The following is a 24,761-nucleotide window of genomic DNA, read 5'->3' on the forward strand; positions in this document are numbered from 1 at the left end:
AATCGTTCAGTTGTGTCTGCAGCAGCCTTGGCCAGTTCCTCCTCTTTTTTCTTAAATGTTCTCTTTACTGCAGCAATCTCACTTATAAAGACCCCCCTCAGATATGCTTTCAGGGCATCCCATACTATATTGATGTCAGCAGAGGGGAGATTCACCTCCCAAAAGGAGGATATCAATGATTTAATAGACTGAGGGTTATCCATAATAGTAAGCCAATATGGATTCAGCTTGAATCCTAGCCCCCTGTTATCCTTATTCTCCCCAATGCAAACCTCAACCAGTATGGGCGAGTGGTCCAAGACTGTTCTTACCCCATATCGTATCTTCCGGATATTGCGCAAGTTGCTCTCATTGGTAAATGCTAAATCAATCCTAGACATTGCTCTCCCACCCCGGCTAACACAAGAGTATACTCTCTTTCCTCCGCCAAGATGTTCCCATATACAGACGTGGACAAAATTGTTGGTACCCTTTGGTCAATGAAAGAAAAAGTCACAATGGTCACAGAAATAACTTTAATCTGACAAAAGTAATAATAAATTAAAATTCTATAAATGTTAACCAATGAAAGTCAGACATTGTTTTTCAACCATGCTTCAACAGAATTATGTAAAAAAATAAACTCATGAAACAGGCATGGACAAAAATGATGGTACCCCTAACTTAATATTTTGTTGCGCAACCTTTTGAGGCAATCACTGCAATCAAACGCTTCCTGTAACTGTCAATGAGACATCTGCACCTCTCAGCAGGTATTTTGGCCCACTCCTCATGAGCAAACTGCTCCAGTTGTGTCCGGTTTGAAGGGTGCCTTTTCCAGACTGCATGTTTCAGCTCCTTCCAAAGATGCTCAATAGGATTGAGGTCAGGGCTCATAGAAGGCCACTTTAGAATAGTCCAATTTTTTCCTCTTAGCCATTCTTGGGTGTTTTTAGCGGTGTGTTTTGGGTCATTGTCCTGTTGCAAGACCCATGACCTGCGACTGAGACCAAGCTTTCTGACACTGGCTAGTACATTTCTCTCTAGAATTCCTTGATAGTCTTGAGATTTCATTGTACCCTGCACAGATTCAAGACACCCTGTGCCAGACGCAGCAAAGCAGCCCCAGAACATAACAGAGCCTCCTCCATGTTTCACAGTAGGGACAGTGTTCTTTTCTTGATATGCTTCATTTTTTCGTCTGTGAACATACAGCTGATGTGCCTTGGCAAAAACTTCGATTTTTGTCTCATCTGTCCACAGGACATTCTCCCAGAAGCTTTGTGGCTTGTCAACATGTAGTTTGGCATATTCCAGTCTTGCTTTTTTATGATTCGTTTTCAACAATGGTGTCCTCCTTGGTCGTCTCCCATGTAGTCCACTTTGGCTCAAACAACGACGGATGGTGCGATCTGACACTGATGTTCCTTGAGCATGAAGTTCACCTTGAATCTCTTTAGAAGTCTTTCTAGGCTCTTTTGTTACCATTCGGATTATCCGTCTCTTAGATTTGTCATCAATTTTCCTCCTGCGGCCACGTCCAGGGAGGTTGGCTACAGTCCCATGGATCTTAAACTTATGAATAATATGTGCAACTGTACTCACAGGAACATCTAGTTGCTTGGAGATGGTCTTATAGCCTTTACCTTTAACATGCTTGTCTATAATTTTCTTTCTGATCTCTTGAGACAGCTCTTTCCTTTGCTTCCTCTGGTCCATGTCGAGTGTGGTACACACCATATCACCAAACAACACAGTGATTACCTGGAGCCATATATATAGGCCCAATGGCTGATTACAAGGTTGTAGACACCTGTGATGCTAATTAGTGGACACACCTTGAATTAACATGTCCCTTTGGTCACATTATGTTCTGTGTTTTCTAGGGGTACCATCATTTTTGTCCATGCCTGTTTCATGAGTTTATTTTTTTACATAATTCTGTTGAAGCATGGTTGAAAAACAATGTCTGACTTTCATTGGTTAACATTTATAGAATTTTAATTTATTATTACTTTTGTCAGATTAAAGTTATTTCTGTGACCATTGTGACTTTTTCTTTCATTGACCAAAGGGTACCAACAATTTTGTCCACGTCTGTATCCACCACTCCAACCTCCGAGCAAAACTGTGGCAACGGTGAATTACATAAATTCCTCCCTCGATCTACATCTAATGTGAATCTATCTCTATTGGGGTCCATGACCGCATTAAAGTCCCCCATCGGGACTAACCGGCATTCTGGCCTCCTTTCAGAAAAAAGCATCAACTGGGTCAGTGGGTACATTGAAAAAGGCGGAGGTATATAGAAAAAGGCAAGAATATAACTATGACCATGCAGCTTACCATGCAGAAAGATGAATCTGCCCTGATCATCTATATAAGATTCTATGAGGATAAAGTCCACAGAATTATGAATCAGAACTGAAACGCCCCTAGAGGAACTGCTAAAAGTGGAATGGTAAGATTGAGAATACCATCCCGTTGTCAAACGGGACACGGTTTCTTTAGTAAGATGAGTTTCTGCTATGCAAATAATTGCTGGGAGATATCTTTTTAATGCATCCATAATAGCTTGCCTTTTGACCCTTTCCCCGAGCCCTCTAACATTCCAAGTTACAATTCTAGTGGCCATCCTTCACTACTGCGGAAACAGACACGGGACAAACAAAAGAAAAAAAAAAAAAAAACATACCTGCAAGGTGGGTTCCCTCTCTCCCCTCCCCTTTCCCTCCCATCCCCCCTCCTTTCCCTCCCATCCCCCCTCCTTTCCCTCCCATCCCCCCTCTCTATTGATCCGCCCAATCAGCGAACCTCTAACCTCAGGCCAATCTCCCCCTCCCCTGCTCCATCCCCCCTCCAACACTTCAATCATAATAGTGCACAATTTCAAATATCCCTTTGCTCCATCCAATCTAGCACTTGCTGTGGTGTTTCAAAAAAAAGAGAAGTCCCATTATGGATCACTCTTAGTTTCGCTGGATACTGTAGGGAATATTTAATCTCCTTTGACGCCAAGCGTTTCTTTATCTCTATGAAATTTCTTCTTTTTTCCTGAGTCTGCCGAGCAAAGTCAGGAAAAAAGAGCAGCCTAGTGCCCTGATACTCAACAGGAGTACATTCTCTTGCTCTCTTCAGTATCATGTCTCTATCCACTGATGATAATAATTTCATTAAAATTGCTCGCGGCGGCCTCCCTGGAATAGGTTTCCCTCCTGGGATGCGATGGGCTCTTTCTATCTGAAACATGGAAGAAAAATAGTCACTACTCAGGTTATGCAAGACCACATCTTTAAGTTGTTCCTCTAAGTGTCGGCCTTCCGCTCCCTCTGGGAAACCAATTATGCGGACGTTGTTTCGCCTTGACCTATTTTCAAAGTCCTCTAGCTTATTATGTAGTGCTTGATTTTCTGAAGCAAGAGACAAAGTTTTAGATTTTAACATGTTAATATCGGTTTGCAAAGAGTCCACTATTTTTTCCACATTAAGGACTCGATCGCGGATCTTTACCAGGTTCTCTCTTATTAGAGAAACGTCGCTCTGCACAGACCCTAATTGGATGGACATCTCTTGCACTAAAGTGCCATTGTGCTCCACGGCAGAGAGAATTTTATCCAGAACGGAAGGGTCATGTTCGGTTCGCATCTGAGAAGATAGGTCTTCCCCCCCTGCTTCCTGATCTACCTCCACTGAACCGTCCTCAGAAAGTTCGTCAGTTTGGGGAGTTTTAGCAGATTTGTTCAGATTAGCAGAGGATTTTGTTTTGGCTAAGTTTTTTTCATTTAGGAAGGGCGACTTCAAGAACTTATCAATTTTATTCTCTGGGGTCTTGGAGCCCAGCTTTGTTACAGAGGAGTCAATCGACCGTCGTTTTGGGGCCATTCTTTTTTCTTTTTCCCTTTCTTTCTTTTTCCCGTCTCTCCCTTCCACCTCTTTTTTTTTACCTTTTTTTTATTTTTTATTTTAATTTACACTCTTCTTTATATCCCCTTTACTTCTTTCCCCTCTGCTCCTATTCCTCCCTTTTTACTTCTCTTTGTTGGCCCTTTCCTTTCCTCTCTTATCCCTCTATTCACCCCTTTATCCCTCCCTCTCCACCACCGCACAGGGAAGGGAAACACCAAATTCCGGCTCTGTGCAGCCGGAAAACTTAGCCAAATAACAGTAAAGTCACGATAATTGTTTTCTCACGTGGCCCAACGAGGGAGGCGAGGATCCTCAGGATGGCAAAAGATCCAGATGACAAATATGGTTTGATTGATAGGGAAAACAGATCAAAAGACAGCCAGTTAGATAGATAGAAAGATACATTTGTTAGATAAATGGATAGCTAGATTGAAAGATAGATACTAGATAGAAAGAAAGATAGAAAGACAGCCAGTTAGATAGATAGATAAATAGATGTTTGATAGATAGAAATGTAAATAGGTAGATGTTTGATAGATAGCCCTGTTACAGTAGCTAGATGGTTAGAAATAGATAGATAGATAGATAGATAAATGGATAAATTGTTATATAGATTGATAGGTATATAGATAGATAAAATATTTATCTATTGAAACGTTAGATTGGGATAGATAGATATACGGATAAAATGATCATGTTTACAGCATATTGTACAACATTTTTGAAATTTTGTATTGTGTAAACATTTCAAATTGTGTATTGACAGAGTGGTGGGGTTTGTCTGTCTATATTGGCACAGATATACGGATAAATTGATCATAGATAATTAAATGGATAAATTGTTAGATAGCTGGATAGATAAAAAAAATTGATAGAAAGATAGATAGAAAGACAGATCAATGGATAAATTGTTAGATAAATGGATAGATTGATAGGAAAATAGAAAGATTGGAAGTTAGATAGATATTAGAAGCTAGATAAATAGATAGCTAAACAGATAGAAAGACATATAGATAATAGATTGAAAGATAGATAGATAATAGATAGAAAGATAGATAATAGATAGATAGAAAGACTGACAGTTAGATAGGTAGAAAGATAAATAGATGTTTGATAGAAATGTAAATAAATGTTTGATAGCTAGCCATGTTATAGTAGCTAGATGGTTAGAAATAGATAGATAGATAGATATATAGATAGATAGATAGATAAATGGATACATTTTTAGAAAAATGGATAGAATGATAGGGAAAACAGATCGAAAGACAGCCAGTTAGATAGATAGAAAGATACATTTGCTAGATAGCTAGATAGCTAGATAGATAGATAGATAGATAGATAGATAGAAAGATAGATAATAGATAGAAAGATAGATAATAGATAAGATAGTTGGATAGATAACAGATAGCTGGATATATAGATAGATAGATAGATAGATAGATAGACAGTTGTCTGGATAAAAATGGATTGATAGATAAAATGGATAGATAGAAATAGCTAGAAAGATAGACTATAGCTAGGTAGATAGAAAGATAGATAGATAATTGTTAGATAGAAGGATAGATAGATAAATTGATAGATAGACTTTAGATAGATGAAGTATATGGCTGTATAGATACATAGATATATAGATAGATAAATGGAAAGATAGACTATAGATAGGTAGATAGAAATATAGATAATAGATAGATAGATAGATAGATAGATAGAAGTGAAAAATAGCCAGCAGCACTCCAAATCAATTCAAAAGTTGATGATTTATTGGACCCAAAATCAGGCGACGTTTCAACAGCTTGTTGCTGTCTTTATCAAGCACAGTGCACATGTGTTACAGACACACTTTAAATAAGGGCATCAATCGAAAATAGATTAACATCAATTGAACATAATACAGTGAATATACAGTGAACGAACAATACATGTGATCATAAAAAATACATATAACAAATTGGCCTCATTTGGCCAAAATAATACATCAAACTAAAACTACATTAATTCCACATATCGTGATTTATATGGAATATAACATAATAAGTGTCAGTGATTACCCTATTAAGGTGAATTAAAAACTCACTGTCAGGTGGGCAGCTGCATGGTTGGCGTTAAACATGCTCCATTGGCGTCCCCATGCATGATTTGCGCATGCGCGAAAATACTATACGTAATTAGCGCATCTCCGAAAATCTCGTAATTAGCGCATGCGCGAAAATACACGTAATTAGCGCATGCGCGAATATATCAAATCTCGCGATTCCTCCGTTTTCGAGCGGCTGGCTAACGCCCACAACTAAGATGGACGAAACTGGATCAAATGCATTGTGCGCATGTCAGAGCAGTAATGGGTGCCACCCAACACATATCACATGATCAAAGTGATCTCAATAGAGCTGCTAGTCCATGGAACCCGATATTATAAATGAATGGGTCCTAGGGCAATGCCGCACGGCCACCCACATGTCAAAGCACGTATGGTAGTCGGGCACAGTGCCCCAAAGATCCAAAATCTAAATTATAAAAAATTGTTTTACATGGTTTGTATATGAATGTCACATATTAATTGACAATCCATAAGACAATTGACAATCTTAATATGTGACATTCATATACAAACCATGTAAAACAATTTTTTATAATTTAGATTTTGGATCTTTGGGGCACTGTGCCCGACTACCATACGTGCTTTGACATGTGGGTGGCCGTGCGGCATTGCCCTAGGACCCATTCATTTATAATATCGGGTTCCATGGACTAGCAGCTCTATTGAGATCACTTTGATCATGTGATATGTGTTGGGTGGCACCCATTACTGCTCTGACATGCGCACAATGCATTTGATCCAGTTTGGTCCATCTTAGTTGTGGGCGTTAGCCAGCCGCTCGAAAACGGAGGAATCGCGAGATTTGATATATTCGTGCATGCGCTAATTACGTGTATTTTCGCGCATGCGCTAATTACGAGATCTTCGCGCATGCGCTAATTACGTATAGTATTTTCGCGCATGCGCAAATCATGCATGGGGACGCCAATGGAGCATGTTTAACGCCAACCATGCAGCTGCCCACCTGACAGTGAGTTTTTAATTCACCTTAATAGGGTAATCACTGACACTTATTATGTTATATTCCATATAAATCACGATATGTGGAATTAATGTAGTTTTAGTTTGATGTATTATTTTGGCCAAATGAGGCCAATTTGTTATATGTATTTTTTATGATCACATGTATTGTTCGTTCACTGTATATTCACTGTATTATGTTCAATTGATGTTAATCTATTTTCGATTGATGCCCTTATTTAAAGTGTGTCTGTAACACATGTGCACTGTGCTTGATAAAGACAGCAACAAGCTGTTGAAACGTCGCCTGATTTTGGGTCCAATAAATCATCAACTTTTGAATTGATTTGGAGTGCTGCTGGCTATTTTTCACTTCTAGTACATTGGACCAAGGTGCTGGTCCACACTGGCCGGTCGTGCACCCCCTGCTTATACAGTGTGCTGCTTCCTCACTTTCTTCAAATTAGATAGATAGATAGAAGGATAGATAATAGATAGATAGATGGAAAAATAGACTAAAGATAAGTAGATAGATAGAAAACAGATAGATGGATAGATAGACTATAGATAGGTAGCTAGAAAGATAGATAGATAATTGTTAGACAGAAGGATAGATAGACTTTAGATAGATGTGGTATATGGCTGTATAGATACATAGCTATGTAGATAGATACATGGAAAGATAGATAGCAAATAGATGTAAAGATAGACTATAGATAGGTAGATAGAAATATAGATAATTGATAGACAGAAATATAGATAATTGATAGATAGAAGGATAGATAATAGATAGGTGGAAAAATAGACTATAGATAAGTAGATAGATAGAAAACAGATATATGATAGATAGACTATAGATAGGGATTGATAGATAAAATGGATAGATAGAAATAGCTAGAAAGATAGACTATAGCTAGGTAGATAGAAATATAGATAGTTGATAGATAGATAGAAGGATAGATAATAGATAGATAGATTGAAAAATAGACTATAGATAAGTAGATAGAAAACAGATAGATGGATAGATAGACTATAGATAGGTAGCTAGAAAGATAGATAGATAATTGTTAGATAAGAGGATAGATAGGTAGATAAATTGATAGATAGACTTTAGATAGATGAAGTATATGGCTGTATAGATACATAGATATATAGATAGATAAATGTAAAGATAGATAACAGATAAATGTAAAGATAGACTATAGATAGGTTTATAGAAATATAGATAATTGGTAGATAGAAATATAGATAATTGATAGATAGAAGGATAGATAATAGATAGATAGATGGAAAAATAGACTATAGATAAGTAGATAGATAGAAAACAGATGGATAGATAGACTATAGATAGGTAGCTAGAAAGATAGATAGATAGAATTTAGATAGATGGGTATATGGATGTATATATACATAGATAATAGATAGTTGTATAGATAAATGGATAGATAACAGATAGCTGGATAGATAGATAGACAGTTGTCTGGATAAAAATGGATTGATAGATAAAATGGATAGATAGAAATAGCTAGAAAGATAGACTATAGAAACATAGAATGTGTCGGCAGATAAGAACCATTTGGCCCATCTAGTCTGCCCAATATATCTGAATCCTATGAATAGTCCCTGGCCCTATCTTATATGAAGGATAGCCTTATGCCTATCCCATGCATGCTTAAACGCCTTCACTGTATTTGCCGCTACCACTTCTGCAGGAAGGCTATTCCATGCATCCACTACTCTCTCAGTAAAGTAATACTTCCTTATATTACTTAGCTTAACTATAGCTAGGTAGATATAAAGATAGATAGATAATTGTTAGATAGAAGGATAGATAGGTAGATAAATTGATAGATAGACTTTAGATAGATGGGGTAAATGGCTGTATCGATCCATAGATAGATAGATAGATAGATAGATAGATAGATAGATAGATAAATGGAAAGATAGATAACAGATAGATGTAAAGATATAAAAATTAGCATATTGTGATAAAGTTCATTATTTTCTGTAATGTACTGATAAACATTAGAAATAAATTCACAGTAGAAAATAAATACAATGTAGGAATATAAACTGCGTGTCACTGAATAATTATCCTACTTAAAACATAACTTTTAGTAATTATTATTTAAAATAAATCCCACAAGAAACAATGTGTATGTTTTGATAACTGCACAAGTGAAATAATATGGACTTAAGTACAGTAGGACACAGAGGCAAATACATAAATAATCTCATATGCTCAGATTTGGACCAACAAAGTCCCACTCACGGTTTGATGATATTTTCTTATATGGAAATAAACCACGACAGAACAGGTGTAGTGGGAAGGTCCACAGGCATCTTGGTTGAGAGAATTTGAAAATAGAACGATATTTTCTATTTGCGGGATGGAAAAAAGGCAGAGGGTGGGGAGAAAAATGTCCCTATCAAACTATATAAATTCTGCCTAAAAGCGGAGAAATCTCCCGCCTAAATGCGGGAGAATCACCTCCAGAGGAGGCGACCCCACTTATCGGTGGCTTTCCCTATTATCCTGTCCCTGTAAAAATAGCTCCCAGTGTCTGTACAGCCAAAAATTGAAGTAATTTGAAATTCCCAACGCGTTTCCTCCAATACAGTTGTGACCGGATTCATCAGGGGAAAAAAAGAAGATGTAAATATATTGTATAGATGTGGCACAATAGCCCTCAGCAACAATGGCTCTTCTGTTGATAAATCCAACTGGGTAATGCAGTCCAGAGATCTCTCTGTGACTGCACCTCTATATATACGCTAAAGTAAAATGGACAAACTTTAGATGAATTAATTAATTACCTCATGATGTGTATGAAAATCGGCGTGCGTTCCACCGCCAGCCAGGCAAAACCGGAAGTGCGTCAGATCGCGTGCGCCAACCGCTGCTATTGGCCGGCGGTGGAACGCAGGCCGTGGATGAACCGCATGAAAACCGGAAGTATGTCACATACACCGGAAATGACACATGCGGAGCGCTGAGGCGCATGGTATATGCGTTCCAAGATAACCACCAGCGAATAAACATACATGGAAAGGAATAATAGAAAGAAATACTATTTGAAATTTAAAGATACATAGTCAATGGACGTTATTAGATGAATGGTTGTCAAGTGAAGCATATATGAATTGATTAAAAAGAGGGTTGGATTAATGGTGTGGGAGATTAAATGGAAACAGGAAGGAACATTATATTGTCATTACTTATGACTAATGAAGTCCTAACAACCGATAAAGATTCCATTTACATAAAGATATTACAAAGTAGACCTATTGCGGTCTGATGCCTTCATTTGTATAGTCCGAAAAAAGATAAACAATAATTTTGATCAATGCAATGAGGTATATCAAGTTATCGAAATGAATATCCTATATTTTATATCAATTGGACCATGACCACAAGGAGATTTATGATGAGAGCATGGTAGAATTGATGATATATAAGACTAAATAATTATAAAGTAACGCCATTCAAACGCCATACTCAGATAAAGCAACTAAATGACAAAATTTCGTTGAGTCCGGAGGGGCTCACAGTTTTTAAACGGTAAGTCCATTCGGACTCTTTTTGTAGGATTCTCTTGTCGAGGTCACCCCCTCTGGGCGATGGACGAATGACCTCAACAACGCAGAACTTCAGACATTTTGGATTTCCACCATGGAGATCATGCACATGTCTAGAGATGGTAGTGTCCCTTTTGTGCCTTATGTCTCCAAGGTGGTCTCCAATTCTTCTTCTGAGTTCACGTTTTGTCTTGCCGACATACTGAAGTTTACATACACAGATACAGAGATAGACTACCCCAGTTGTTTTGCAATTTGCAAAGTCCCGAATAATATAGGTTTTGTTGGTAGTGTGGCTTGTAAAGTTTTTAGTTTGGTATATGTATGGGCAAGCTATACACGATCCGCATCGGAACATACCCAGAGGTTTTCTATCTAGCCAAGTGCCTATTTGTTTGGGCGCTGTGTAATGACTATGAACAAAACGGTCACCTAAAGATCTACCCCTCCTGTATGTTATGGCTGGTTTTGATGGAAGTATATCATGGATATCAGGGTCCAGCAAGAGCATATCCCAGTATTTTTGGAAGATATTTCTAACTTCTCTACTACAGGTGTCATATGTCCCAATGATGCGAAAAATGGGATCCATATCTGTTTTTTTAGGGTTGGGTGACAAAAGATCCGTTCTGTCTTTACTCAAGGCTGACCTGAAGGCCCTTTTTAAGGGGTAATCAGGATACCCTCTTTGGTTAAACCTGGTTTTAAGGTCTTTAGCTTGGCTGAAGAAATCACTCTGGGTAGTGCAATTTCTGCGGACTCGCAAATATTGCCCCTTAGGGATACCACACTTGAGATTTTCAGGGTGATGGCTTTCCCACCTAAGCAAACTATTAGTTGCTGTGGGTTTTCTGTGAGTCCTTGTAGTGATAGTCCCATTCTGTAGGGTGATAAAAAGATCCAAAAAGGCCAGACCTTGGTCATACACCTCACAGGTGAAGTGCATACCTATATCGTTCTTATTTAGATCGGCCAGAAAGTCTGAGAATAGTCGTCTGATAAACATTAGACTTTCATATATTTTAGATTCATTACACACCAACTGAAGTAGTTCAAGCCTTTTATTGTTTTAATATTGATGATTTTGGCAAACGGCTCATGAAAACCCAAATTTCCTATCGAAAAAAATTTGCATATTTCATCCGACCAATAAAAGAAAAGTGTTTTTAATACAAAAAAAGTCAACCTTCAAATAATTATGTTCAGTTATGCACTCAATACTTGGTCGGGAATCCTTTTGCAGAAATGACTGCTTCAATGCGGCGTGGCATGGAGGCAATCAGCCTGTGGCACTGCTGAGGTGTTATGGAGGCCCAGGATGCTTCGATAGCGGCCTTAAGCTCATCCAGAGTGTTGGGTCTTGCGTCTCTCAACTTTCTCTTCCCAATATCCCACAGATTCTCTATGGGGTTCAGGTCAGGAGAGTTGGCAGGCCAATTGAGCACAGTAATACCATGGTCAGTAAACCATTTACCAGTGGTTTTGGCACTGTGAGCAGGTGCCAGGTCGTGCTGAAAAATGAAATCTTCATCTTCATAAAGCTTTTCAGCAGATGGAAGCATGAAGTGCTCCAAAATCTCCTGACAGCTAGCTGCATTGACCCTGCCCTTGATAAAACACAGTGGACCAACACCAGCAGCTGCATGGCACCCCAGACCATCACTGACTGTGGGTACTTGACACTGGACCTCAGGCATTTTGGCATTTCCCTCTCCCCAGTCTTCCTCCAGACTCTGGCACCTTGATTTCCGAATGACATGCAACAGTCCAGTGCTGCTTCTCTGTAGCCCAGGTCAGGCGCTTCTGCCACTGTTTCTGGTTCAAAAGTGGCTTGACCTGGGGAATGCGGCACCTGTAGCCCATTTCCTGCACACGCCTGTACACGGTGGCTCTGGATGTTTCTACTCCAGACTCAGTACACTGCTTCCACAGGTCCCCCAAGGTCTGGAATCGGTCCTTCTCCACTATCTTCCTCAGGGTCCAGTCACCTCTTCTCGTTGTGCAGCGTTTTCTGCCACACTTTTTCCTTCCCACAGACTTCCCACTGAGGTGCCTTGATACAGCACTCTGGGAACAGCCTATTCGTTCAGAAATTTCTTTCTGTGTCTTACCCTCTTGCTTGAGGGTGTCAATGATGGCCTTCTTGACAGCAGTCAGGTCGGCAGTCTTACCCATGATTGCGGTTTTGAGTAATGAACCAGGCTGGGAGTTTTTAAAAGCCTCAGGAATCTTTTGCAGGTGTTTAGAGTTAATTAGTTGATTCAGATGATTAGGTTAATAGCTTGTTTAGAGAACCTTTTCGTGCTATGCTAATTTTTGTTAGATAGGAATTTTAGGTTTTCATGAGCTGTATGCCAAAATCATCAATATTAAAACAATAAAAGGCTTGAACTACTTCAGTTGGTGTGCAATGCATCTAAAATATATGAAAGTCTAATGTTTATCAGTACATTACAGAAAATAATGAACTTTATCACAATATGCAATTTTTTTTAGAAGGACCTGTAGATAGGTAGGTAGAAATATAGATAATTGATAGATAGATAGATAATAGATAGATAGATGGAAAATAGACTAAAGATAAGTAGATAGATAGAAAACAGATAGATGGATAGATAGACTATAGATAGGTAGCTAGAAAGATAGATAGATAATTGTTAGATAGAAGGATAGATAGGTAGATAAATTGATAGATAGACTTTAGATAGATGTGGTATATGGCTGTATAGATACATAGCTATGTAGATAGATACATGGAAAGATAGATAGCAGATAGATGTAAAGATAGACTATAGATAGGTAGATAGAAATATAGATAATTGATAGACAGAAATATAGGATAATTGATAGATAGATAGAAGGATAGATAATAGATAGATGGAAAAATAGACTATAGATAAGTAGATAGATAGAAAACAGATAGATGATAGATAGACTATAGATAGGGATTGATAGATAAAATGGATAGATAGAAATATCTAGAAAGATAGACTATAGCTAGGTAGATAGAAATATAGATAGTTGATAGATAGATAAATAGATAGAAGGATAGATAATAGATAGATAGATAGATAGATGGAAAAATAGACTATAGATAAGTAGATAGATATAAAACAGATAGATGGATAGATAGACTATAGATAAGTAGATAGATATAAAACAGATAGATGGATAGATAGACTATAGATAAGTAGATAGATATAAAACAGATAGATGGATAGATAGACTATAGATAGGGATTGATATATAACATGGATAGATAGAAATAGCTAGAAAGATAGACTATAGCTAGGTAGATAGAAAGTTAGATAATTGTTAGATATAAGGATAGATAGGTAGATAAATTGATAGATAGACTTTAGATAGATGGGGTATATGGATGTATAGATACATAGCTATGTAGATAGATACATGGAAAGATAGATAGCAGATAGATGTAAAGATAGACTATAGATAGGTAGATAGAAATATAGATAATTGATAGACAGAAATATAGATAATTGATAGATAGATAGAAGGATAGATAATAGATAGATAGATGGAAAAATAGACTATAGATAAGTAGATAGATAGAAAACAGATAGATGATAGACTATAGATAGGGATTGATAGATAAAATGGATAGATAGAAATAGCTAGAAAGATAGACTATAGCTAGGTAGATAGAAATATAGATAATTGATAGAAGGATAGATAATAGATAGATAGATGGAAACATAGACTATATATAAGTAGATAGATATAAAACAGATAGATGGATAGATAGACTATAGATAAGTAGATATATATAAAACAGATAGATGGATAGATAGACTATAGATAGGGATTGATAGATAAAATGGATAGATAGAAATAGCTAGAAAGATAGACTATAGCTAGAAAGATAATTGTTAGATATAAGGATAGATAGGTAGATAAATTGATAGACTTTAGATAGATGAGGTATATGGATGTATAGATACATCGATAGATAACACATAGCTGGATATAGAAAGATAGTTGGATAGCCCTATGCATGTACGTATACGTATCTCTGTGCTAACCATACACAGACTGTGTCCTGTTTTATATATGCGGGTCCTGTTGTAAAACACTTGTTGCAACTATTAGCACATTCATTAGTTGATGTCTCTCTTATTTATATATATATATATATATTTTTTTTTTTTTTATTTTTTTTTTTTTAACTGCCGGACATTAGATTTCACCATCTGTAGTAAGCTGTCATGAGTCTCTCAAAAAGCGCAACATGCTGTTTTAACACTAACATTAATCTGAGAAGAATGTCTGGGAGGATGTTGCCCTCTGTAGTAAGAAGCTGGCAGAAGTGGTAAGACCTTAATGGACGAATACTCTTTATATCAAACAATATCAAGCGATATGAACTTAATATCAAGCAATATAAAATGAATATCAAGCAATATAAACTTTATATTAAACTATACTCTTTATATCAAACACTATCAAGCGATATAAATTTTATATCAAACAATATCAATCAATATAAAAGGGGCAGGTTTAGCTGTATAAAAGGGGGCGTGGTACCTGTCACTTTTAGTTTGACGAAACATATACCCTCTTACTACTCGGACATATGGAAACACGCAAACGGAATACATACGGAGTACATTCAGTTTTTTTTGCTGAACCATTGAAATGAATGGTTCTGTATACGGACCGTATACGGACCGCAAAAAACGGCCCGAAAACGGAAAAAATGAACAGTAGTGTGAAAGAGGCCAAACACTGTCCCTAGTGCCTGTCACGTCTCTTCCTGCACTAACTTCACTGTAAAATGGCAGAGACCAAGCAGGCTGAGACTTTTTATAAGGCTGTGACATGACAGGGGCTGGCTAGCTGCTGATTGCCTGGCTGCATGCATGGCATTGTAGGCGATCCCTCATTCCCAGACTAATTACAGGTCCTTCTAAAAAAATTTGCATATTGTGATAAAGTTCATTATTTTCTGTAATGTGCTGATAAACATTAGACTTTCATATATTTTAGATTCATTACACACCAACTGAAGTAGTTCAAGCCTTTTATTGTTTTAATATTGATGATTTTGGCATACAGCTCATGAAAACCCCAAATTCCTATCTCAAAAAATTAGCATATTTCATCCGACCAATAAAAGAAAAGTGTTTTTAATACAAAAAAAGTAAACCTTCAAATAATTATGTTCAGTTATGCACTCAATACTTGGTCGGGAATCCTTTTGCAGAAATGACTGCTTCAATGCGGCGTGGCATGGAGGCAATCAGCCTGTGGCACTGCTGAGGTGTTATGGAGGCCCAGGATGCTTCGATAGCGGCCTTAAGCTCATCCAGAGTGTTGGGTCTTGCGTCTCTCAACTTTCTCTTCCCAATATCCCACAGATTCTCTATGGGGTTCAGGTCAGGAGAGTTGGCAGGCCAATTGAGCCCAGTAATACCATGGTCAGTAAACCATTTACCAGTGGTTTTGGCGCTGTGAGCAGGTGCCAGGTCGTGCTGAAAAATGACATCTTCATCTCCATAAAGCTTTTCAGCAGATGGAAGCATGAAGTGCTCCAAAATCTCCTGATAGCTGGCTGCATTGACCCTGCCCTTGATAAAACACAGTGAACCAACACCAGCAGCTGACATGGCACCCCAGACCATCACTGACTGTAGGTACTTGTCACTGGACTTCAGGCATTTTGGCATTTCCCTCTCCCAAGTCTTCCTCCAGACTCTGGCACCTTGATTTCCGAATGACATGCAACAGTCCAGTGCTGCTTCTCTGTAGCCCAGGTCAGGCGCTTCTGCCGCTGTTTCTGGTTCAAAAGTGGCTTGACCTGGGGAATGCGGCACCTGTAGCCCTTTTCCTGCACATGCTGTACAAGGTGGCTCTGGATGTTTCTACTCCAGACTCAGTCCGCTGCTTCCGCAGGTCCCCCAAGGTCTGGAATCGGTCCTTCTCTACAATCTTCCTCAGGGTCCGGTCACCTCTTCTCGTTGTGCAGCGTTTTCTGCCACACTTTTTCCTTCCCACAGACTTCCCACTGAGGTGCCTTGATACAGCACTCTGGGAACAGCCTATTCGTTCAGAAATTTCTTTCTGTGTCTTACCCTCTTGCTTGAGGGTGTCAATGATGGCCTTCTGGACAGCAGTCAGGTCGGCAGTCTTACCCATGATTGCGGTTTTGAGTAATGAACCAGGCTGGGAGTTTTTAAAAGCCTCAGGAATCTTTTGCAGGTGTTTAGATTTAATTAGTTGATTCAGATGATTAGGTTAATAGCTTGTTTAGAGAACCTTTTCATGATATGCTAATTTTTTGAGATAGGAATTTTGGGTTTTCATGATCTGTATGCCAAAATCATCAATATTAAAACAATAAAAGGCTTGAACTACTTCAGTTGGTGTGTAATGAATCTAAAATATATGAAAGTCTAATGTTTATCAGTACATTACAGAAAATAATGAACTTTATCACAATATGCTAATTTTTTGAGAAGGACCTGTACTTCCTCGTTCTAACATGTGCAGCAACTATTTTAGAAAAATTGTGCTGCGGGACAAGTCACATTTTTCCTGAAATTCAGATTGAATTCCACTTTGTAAACTTTGATTCACTCATCTCTAAATATTACACTCCAGAAACACATCCAGGCCCCTCTTGAACTCTTTTAGTGAGTTCACCATCACCACCTCCTAAGGCAGAGAATTGCATAGTCTCATTGCTCTTACCGTCTCACTGCTCTAATAATTAAGGTAATTAAAGATGAAGTTCTCCTCCTACCGAGATCCAAAGATATTTGCTATGGTGGGTGAACACATGAAATCTGCAAATAATATACTCCATCTAGGACAAAAAAGTTATGTTTTTTAAGAAATTTTGTCACAGTAAGAATTAATTCCCTAAGCTCTAGTGAATATGTGCTGTATTAAAGGAGTTTTGCAGGTGGTACTGTATATATTGATGAGCTATCCTCAGGATAGGTCATCAATATCTGATTGGCAGGGGTTCAACAGCCGTCACTACGCGCCGATCAGCTGTTTGAAGAGAAGACGACGCTCCATGCGAGCCCTACTTCCTTGTATTACACTGTGCATTGTCTCCCTTGCAGCAGCAGTGTAGTTATAAGTACTTGCTTCATTACAACTATTTAATGTAATATTTTGGTGTGCAATGGTAGGTTGCTCACCTTGTTATAATCAGTAGTGATGTGTGGAGGAAAAAACAAGAGGGACTTCTTGAACGGTGCCGGACAGAAGCAGGAGATTGCCAGGATTCTTTATTATTATGCAGACATGTTTCGTAGGATGGAAACCTCCTTCATCAGGGCAGTATTGGACTCATTGATCACAGGTCTGATTTATAGAATAATCAGAGAATCTCGGTGTAGCACTGGCGTCACTACAGTCCTAAGAGTCACAGACAACCATTACAAGTATAAGACGTAAGCTTTATTTATGATTATTAAAAAATACATAAAAGTGAGTTAGACTCAACATAGTTACATAGTCACATTGCTAATAGAGTGGAAAACAGACATAGGTCCATCAAGTTCAACCATGGGATAGGTGGGACGCAAATCCCAGAAGGAAGAACATGGCTAGCTGTTCCCCATGTTATGTTATATTGCGTCTTTTTATAGCATATGCTTCTTTGACAAAGATTGCATTTATCTACCTTTGCATTCATTCAGCATTATTCTATTGTTGTGCATACATGACAATGTGATTTCAAATGTGTTTGTATCCTTCAAACAATCAATATTGTTAATTAGAAGAAAGAGATATTGTTGGTCAGATGTGCTGATTAAGTGCTCATACACCTTTAATAACTTTAATATCTCTAATACATACACGCTTAGCTCAACTTGTGTTTTTAATGGGGAGAGAGGGAAGAGACCAGCTGCCAGACACCTGCCTTGTGAGAATGAATCCAGTGTTGAAATTTAAAATGCTTATCCCTGTTTATCTATGTTTGACATATTTCCCCAAAATAAACTTTATAAATATATATATATATGTGTGTGTGTGTGTGTCTTTGCAGCTGCCAGCCATTCTCTGAATACACCAATCCTACCAGTAACTCTAGAGGTAAAAGATGTTGCACAGTACTTCCGTTTACAGAAAGCAGTGTCAGATGATGATTCTACAATGCCTCAAGGTTCTTTGGCACAGTCGCACAGTGAAGTGTTTTTTATTCCACGGTTGGGGACCCGTGAGCCACATGTAAAAGCATCACTTCAGCACATACACAGCCAAGAGGTAAGATAACTATATGATCAGTGTTTTCAGGAATACATAAAGCTACAAGACATGTTACAACATATAATACTTAGAGGCAATTAGACACTAAACTTAGTACATAATTGCAAAGCCAGAAGGATTGATGTTGCTTGCAATCTACAATTTCAAAACTGACATAAGCCATAAACATGAAATAGAAAATAAATATGTATGAACCCACTATCAAGTGTACTTGAGCGTAAAGCTCCTCTCCAACAATCTGTTTGCCTCACTTACCAACAATCTAAAATTCTAAGGTGTATGGCAAGAATAGGCATACTACCAAGTGTATCCATTACTTGACAGGATGTTTTCAAAATTAGTTGTATTCTCTTTTAAACATTGCTGTAGCATATTGTCTTAGAACTCTGGGTTTAGCTATTGTGTTGTCATTCCTCCTGGAAATCTAGGAATATATTACTGTTACATAGTTTATAAGGTTGAAAAAAAGATACAAGTCCATCTAGTCAAACCTATACTGTGTTGGTCCAGACAATTTTTCTTTTTTAACCTGTCTACTAGGTATAGTAGTGGTACATCACACCCAAAATTTCTTGAATTTCACTGGAAAATGTAACTGACAATTTTTTTTAATTTTTTTTAACCTGTCTACTAGGTATAGCAGTAGTACTATACAACCAAAAATTGGTGAATTTCACCAGAAAATGTAACTGCCATTTTTTTTTATCGGACTTCTAGGTATAGGAGTGGTACATCACACCCAAAAAAATGGTGAATTTCACCCTAAAATGTAATTGACAATTTTTTTTAACCGGCCTACTAGGTATAGCAGTGGTACAATACACCCAAATTTGGTGAATTTCACCAGAAAATGTTAATGACAATCTTATTTTATTTTTACCGGCCTACTAGGTATAGAAGTGGTACTATACACCCAAAAATTGGTGAATTTCACCAGAAAAAGTTAATGACAAAGTAGTGAAATTATATAAAATAAAACACGTACAAATAAAAAAAAAATAGATTTATGAGGGGGAGTTCCATATGAAGTAGGAGTTTGAGGAGGCGGTGGATGTAGCAGTGAGTGTAGGTGGAAGCAGCGGTGGAGGAGGAAGAGGTAGCCAACACAGGTTTTTGGTTTTAAGGTTCTTTTTTTAAAATTAGGGTACACAAGGTACGGACAAGTCCTGAGGGATCCATGCCTGGTTCATTGTAATGAACGTGAGCTTGTCCACATTGGCTGTGGACAGGCGGCTGCGCTTGTCTGTGATGACGCCCCCTGTCGTGCTAAACACACGTTCAGATAATACACTGGCCAGCACCTCCAAGGTGTAAAGGGCAAGCTCAGGCCATGTGCCCAATTTGGAGACCCAGAAGTTGAAGGGGGCAGACCTGTCATTTAGTATGTGTAGGAGTGTGCACACATACTGCTCCACCATGTTGGTGAAATGCTGCCTCCTGCTAAGACGTTCCATATCAGCTGGTGGTGCTGGTTGTTGTGGCGTGCTGACAAAGCTTTTTCACATTTCGGCCATGCTAACCCTGCCTTCCGAGGTGCTGGCGGTGCCTTAGCTGCGTTGGCGACCTCTTCCTCGTCCTCTGCCTTCGCCTTGTGCTTCCACTGTGCCCCCACCGTCAGGTGGGAATTCCACCAGCAGTGCGTCTACCAGCGTGCGCTTGTACTCGCGCATCTTACGATCACGCTCCAGTGAGGGAATTAAGGACGGTACGTTGTCCTTGTAACGGGGATCCAGCAGCGTGGGCAATGTGGGCAACTCAGCAGTCGTTGCGGAGACACTGCAGCATGTAATCGCTCATGTGTACCAGGCTGCCCAGAGGCAACGAATATCTGTCCTCTGTGGGAGGTGTGTCGTTTGTGTCCTCTGTATCCCCCCATCCACGCACCAGTAATGGCCATGAGCTGGTCTGGGTGAGACCCTGTTGTGAACATGGTTCCTCCTCCTCCATCTCCTCTTCCTCATCCTCCACCTCATCCTCCAGAACTGTGCCCTGGCTGGACAATTTTATACCTTGGGTTTGTGGGTACAGGAACCCCCCCTCGAAACCACTTGGGAATAACTGGCCGGAAACCTTACAAAATGATCCCTGTTCCTCCTCCTCCTGTGCCACATCCTCTTCCATCATCGCCATGAGCATTTTTTCAAGGAGGCATATAAGTGGGATAGTAACTCTGAGAATGGCATTAACGACACTGGCCATGTTGGTGGAGTACTCGGAAAAAGCACAACAAGGAACACAGGTCTCGCATGGAGGCCCAGTCATTGGTGGTGAAGTGGTGCTGTTCCGCCGAGTGACTCACCTGTGCATGCTGCAGCTGAAACTCCACTATCGCCTGCTGCTGCTAGCACAGTCTGGCCAGCATGTGCAAAGTGGAGATCCACATTGTGGGCATGTCGCATATGAGGCGGTGAGCGGGAAGGCCGAAGGTACGCTGCAGCGCTGACAGGTGAGCAGCAGCAGGGTGGGAAAGCAAAAAGCGTGCACAGACAGCCCACACTTTATGCAGCAGCTCTGACATGTCGGGGTAATTTTTAAGGAATCTCTGCATCACCAAATTCAGCACATGCGCCAGGCAAGGGATGTGCGTCAAACCGGCTAGTCCCAAAGCTGCTACGAGATTTCGCCCATTATCGCACACCACCAGGCCGGGCTTGAGGCTGACTGGAACAAAACACTCATCGGTCTATTGTTCAAGGCCCGTCCACAGCTCCTGCGCGGTGTGGGGTTTGTCCCCCAAACAGATAAGTTTTAAAACTGCCTGCTGTTGTTTACCCCTGGCTGTGCTGAAGTTGGTGGTGAAGGTGGTACTCTGACCGGATGAGGAGCTGGTAGAGGATGAGGAATCAGAGTAGGAGGAGGAAGCAACAGGAGGCAAACTGAAGCACCCTGCAATCCTTGGTGGAGGAAGGACATGCGCCAAACTGCTATCCGCCTCAGCCATCATCCGTAGTCAGGTGCACCTTGCCACAGATGGTGTTGCGCAGTGCACACCTGATTTTGTCCCCTACTTGGTTGTAAAGGGAAGGGATGGCTCGCCTTGAAAAGTAGTGGCGGATGGACACGACATACTGTGGGACAGCCACGGCCATAAGGCCTTTAAAACTATCCGTCACCACCAGACGGAATGACAGCATTTCAAAGGCAAGTTATTTAGAAATGCTGGCATTCAGGGCTAGGGAATCGCGAGTGGGAAGGGGGGCACTTCCTCTCCAGCGTTTGGGATATGGAGAGCTGAACGCTTTCGTGGGACATTGTGGAGATGCTTGGTGACCCAGGTGTTGGTGTTGCTGGCAGATCCTCTGTTTGTGGGGTGCCAGGAGGCACTGTCACTCCAGAGGTGGATGAAGAGGCCGCGACTGCAGCAGAAGATGAAGCAGGAGGAGCCTGAGACCTTTCTTGGTTTTTGAGGTGTCTACTCCACTGCAGCTCGTGCTTCGACCACGTTCTCTCCCTGCTACTGGAGCTCCACCAGCAGCACCACGACCTGGGCCACGTCCCATATTTGACAGCTCTACTCATATTTTTCAAATTTATGATCTTGCCCTAAATGGGTGTTAAATTAATAGTAGAATAGAACGACAGTACCGTATTTTTCGCCCTATAAGACGCACCGGCCCATAAGACGCACCTAGGTTTTGGGGGAGGAAAATAAGAAAATAATTATTTTTAACCAAAAGGTGTGCTTTTGGTGGGTTTGGAACTAATGGTGGTCTGTGGGTGGCACTATTACTGGGGATCTGTGAAGGACACTGTTATGGGGGATCTGTGGATGACAGACACTGTTATGGGGGGATCTGTGGATGACGGACACTGTTATGGGGGGATCTGTGGATGACGGACACTGTTATGGGGGGATCTGTGGATGACCGACACTGTTATGGGGGGGATCTGTGGATGACAGACACACTGTTACAGGGGGGGATCTGTGGCTTGCACTGTTACAGGGGGATCTGTGGATGGCACTGTTACAGGGGGGATCTGTGGGTGGCACTGTTACAGGGGTGATCTGTGGATGGCACTGTTATATATGTGCCATCCACAGACTCCCCACCCCATAACAGTGCCATCCACAGCCCCCCAGCCCATAACAGTGGCATCCACAGACCCCCCCCTTAACTGTGTCATCCACAGATCAGCTCGCCCATGCCCCCCCCCCCGCCGCCGCCCCCGCCTCTGCCGCCCCCAGTATACTAATATTAAATGTCTTATTCAATTAAAATGTATTAGATATGCCCCCTCACTCCTAAATTGCTAATCGTACCTTACATCCTATTCCTAGGTTCTGTAATGCAGGCCGGGCGGCCGGCGCGTCACTCACTGACGTCACTTGCCTGCGCCGCCTGCTTCATTCATAAAGTAGGCGGCACAGGCACGTGACATCAAGGAGTTACGCTGCCGCCCGCCCGGCCTGCATTACAGAACCTAGGAATAGGATGTAAGGTACGATTAGCAATTTAGGAGTGAGGGGGCATATCTAATACATTTTAATTGAATAAGACATTTAATATTAGTATACCGAAGCGGCGGGACGGGGCTATAGTACATTGATTGCACCGCCCCGCCGCTATTCCTGGCCCCCAGCTCCTCCTCCCAGTCCCTCCCCCGGCCCCCGCTCACTCTACATCGCATCCAGCGATGTTAAATTGTCAGCATTCGCCCCATATGACGCAGGGGCATTTCCCCCCGATTTTTTTGGGGGAAAAGTGCGTCTTATGGGGCGAAAAATACGGTATGTAAAGGGGGTACATCACACGGTCTGAACCAGTGTAGGCCTAAATTAAATATTTCTTTACCCAAAATGGCTGTATTTTAAATGGCTGTATTTCAAAAGCCTGATTCAAACCCCTGTATGTAGGGGGGTATCTCACACGGTCTGAACCAGTGTAGGCCTGAAGTAAATATATATTTGCACAAAATGGCTGTATTTCAAATCCCTGATTCAAACCCCTTGTATGTAGAGGGGGTATCTCACACAGTCTGAACCAGTGTAGTTCTGAAGAAAATATATCTTTGCACAAAATGTCTATATTTCAAATCCCTAAATCAAACCCCTGTATGTAGAGGGGGTATCTCACACGGTCTGAACCTGTGCAGGCCTGAAGTAAATATATATTTGCACAAAATGGCTGTATTTCAAATCCCTGATTCAAACCCCTTGTATGTAGAGGGGGTATCTCACACAGTCTGAACCAGTGTAGGCCTGAAGTAAATATATCTTTGCACAAAATGGCTGTATTTCAAATGGCTGTATTTCAAATCCCTGATTCAAACCCCTGTATGTAGAGGGAGTATCTCACAGGGCCTGAACCAGTGTAGGACTGAAGTAAATATATCTTTGCACAAAATGGCTGTATTTCAAATCCCTGAATCAAACCCCTGTATGTAGAGGTGGTATCTCACATGGCCTGAACCAGTGTAGGCCTGAAGTAAATATATCTTTGCACAAAATGGCTGTATTTCAAATGGCTGTATTTCAAATCCCTGAATCAATCCCCTGTATGTAGAGGGAGTATCTCACGGGGCCTGAACCAGTTTCGGCCTGAAGTAAATATACAGTCCTGATCAAAAGTTTAAGACCACTTGAAAAATGGCAAAAAATCATATTTTACATTGTTGGATCTTAACAAGGTTCCAAGTAGAGCTTCAACAAGCAACAAGAAAAAATGAGAGTGGGACAAAACATTTTTTGAGCATTCAATTAATTGAAAATAATGATTAAACTGAAATAGGTTGTTTTTCAACTGATCCAAATTTTAGGACCACATGCCTTAAAAAGCCAAATCTGTGGAATGATGTGGATTCATTGTCATTTTCTGTCAGCTAGTCACACGTTGTGATGGTAAAGGCAAAAAAACTCTTCCTTTTTGAATGTGGTCGGGTTATTGAACTGCATAAGCGGGTCTCTCACAGCGCGCCATCGCTGCTGAGGTGGGACGCAGTAAGACAGTCATTTGAAATTTCTTAAATGATCTTGAGGGTTATGGAACAAAAAAGT

At 40.1% G+C, this 24,761-nt stretch overlaps 1 protein-coding gene across 1 annotated transcript in view; it reads left to right on the forward strand.

Annotated features, from left to right (window-relative positions):
• LOC122942090 (transmembrane protein 132A-like) overlaps nucleotides 1–24,761 on the forward strand; it is a 1,044,148-nt gene that overhangs the window by 164,493 nt on the left and 854,894 nt on the right. The window contains 1 exon segment of the mRNA XM_044299585.1: nucleotides 18,546–18,763. Within this exon segment, the coding sequence (XP_044155520.1) occupies nucleotides 18,546–18,763 (218 nt within the window).

The sequence above is a fragment of the Bufo gargarizans genome, chromosome 6, assembly GCF_014858855.1.
Source record: "Bufo gargarizans isolate SCDJY-AF-19 chromosome 6, ASM1485885v1, whole genome shotgun sequence".
In the NCBI taxonomy this organism is placed as follows: domain Eukaryota; kingdom Metazoa; phylum Chordata; class Amphibia; order Anura; family Bufonidae; genus Bufo; species Bufo gargarizans.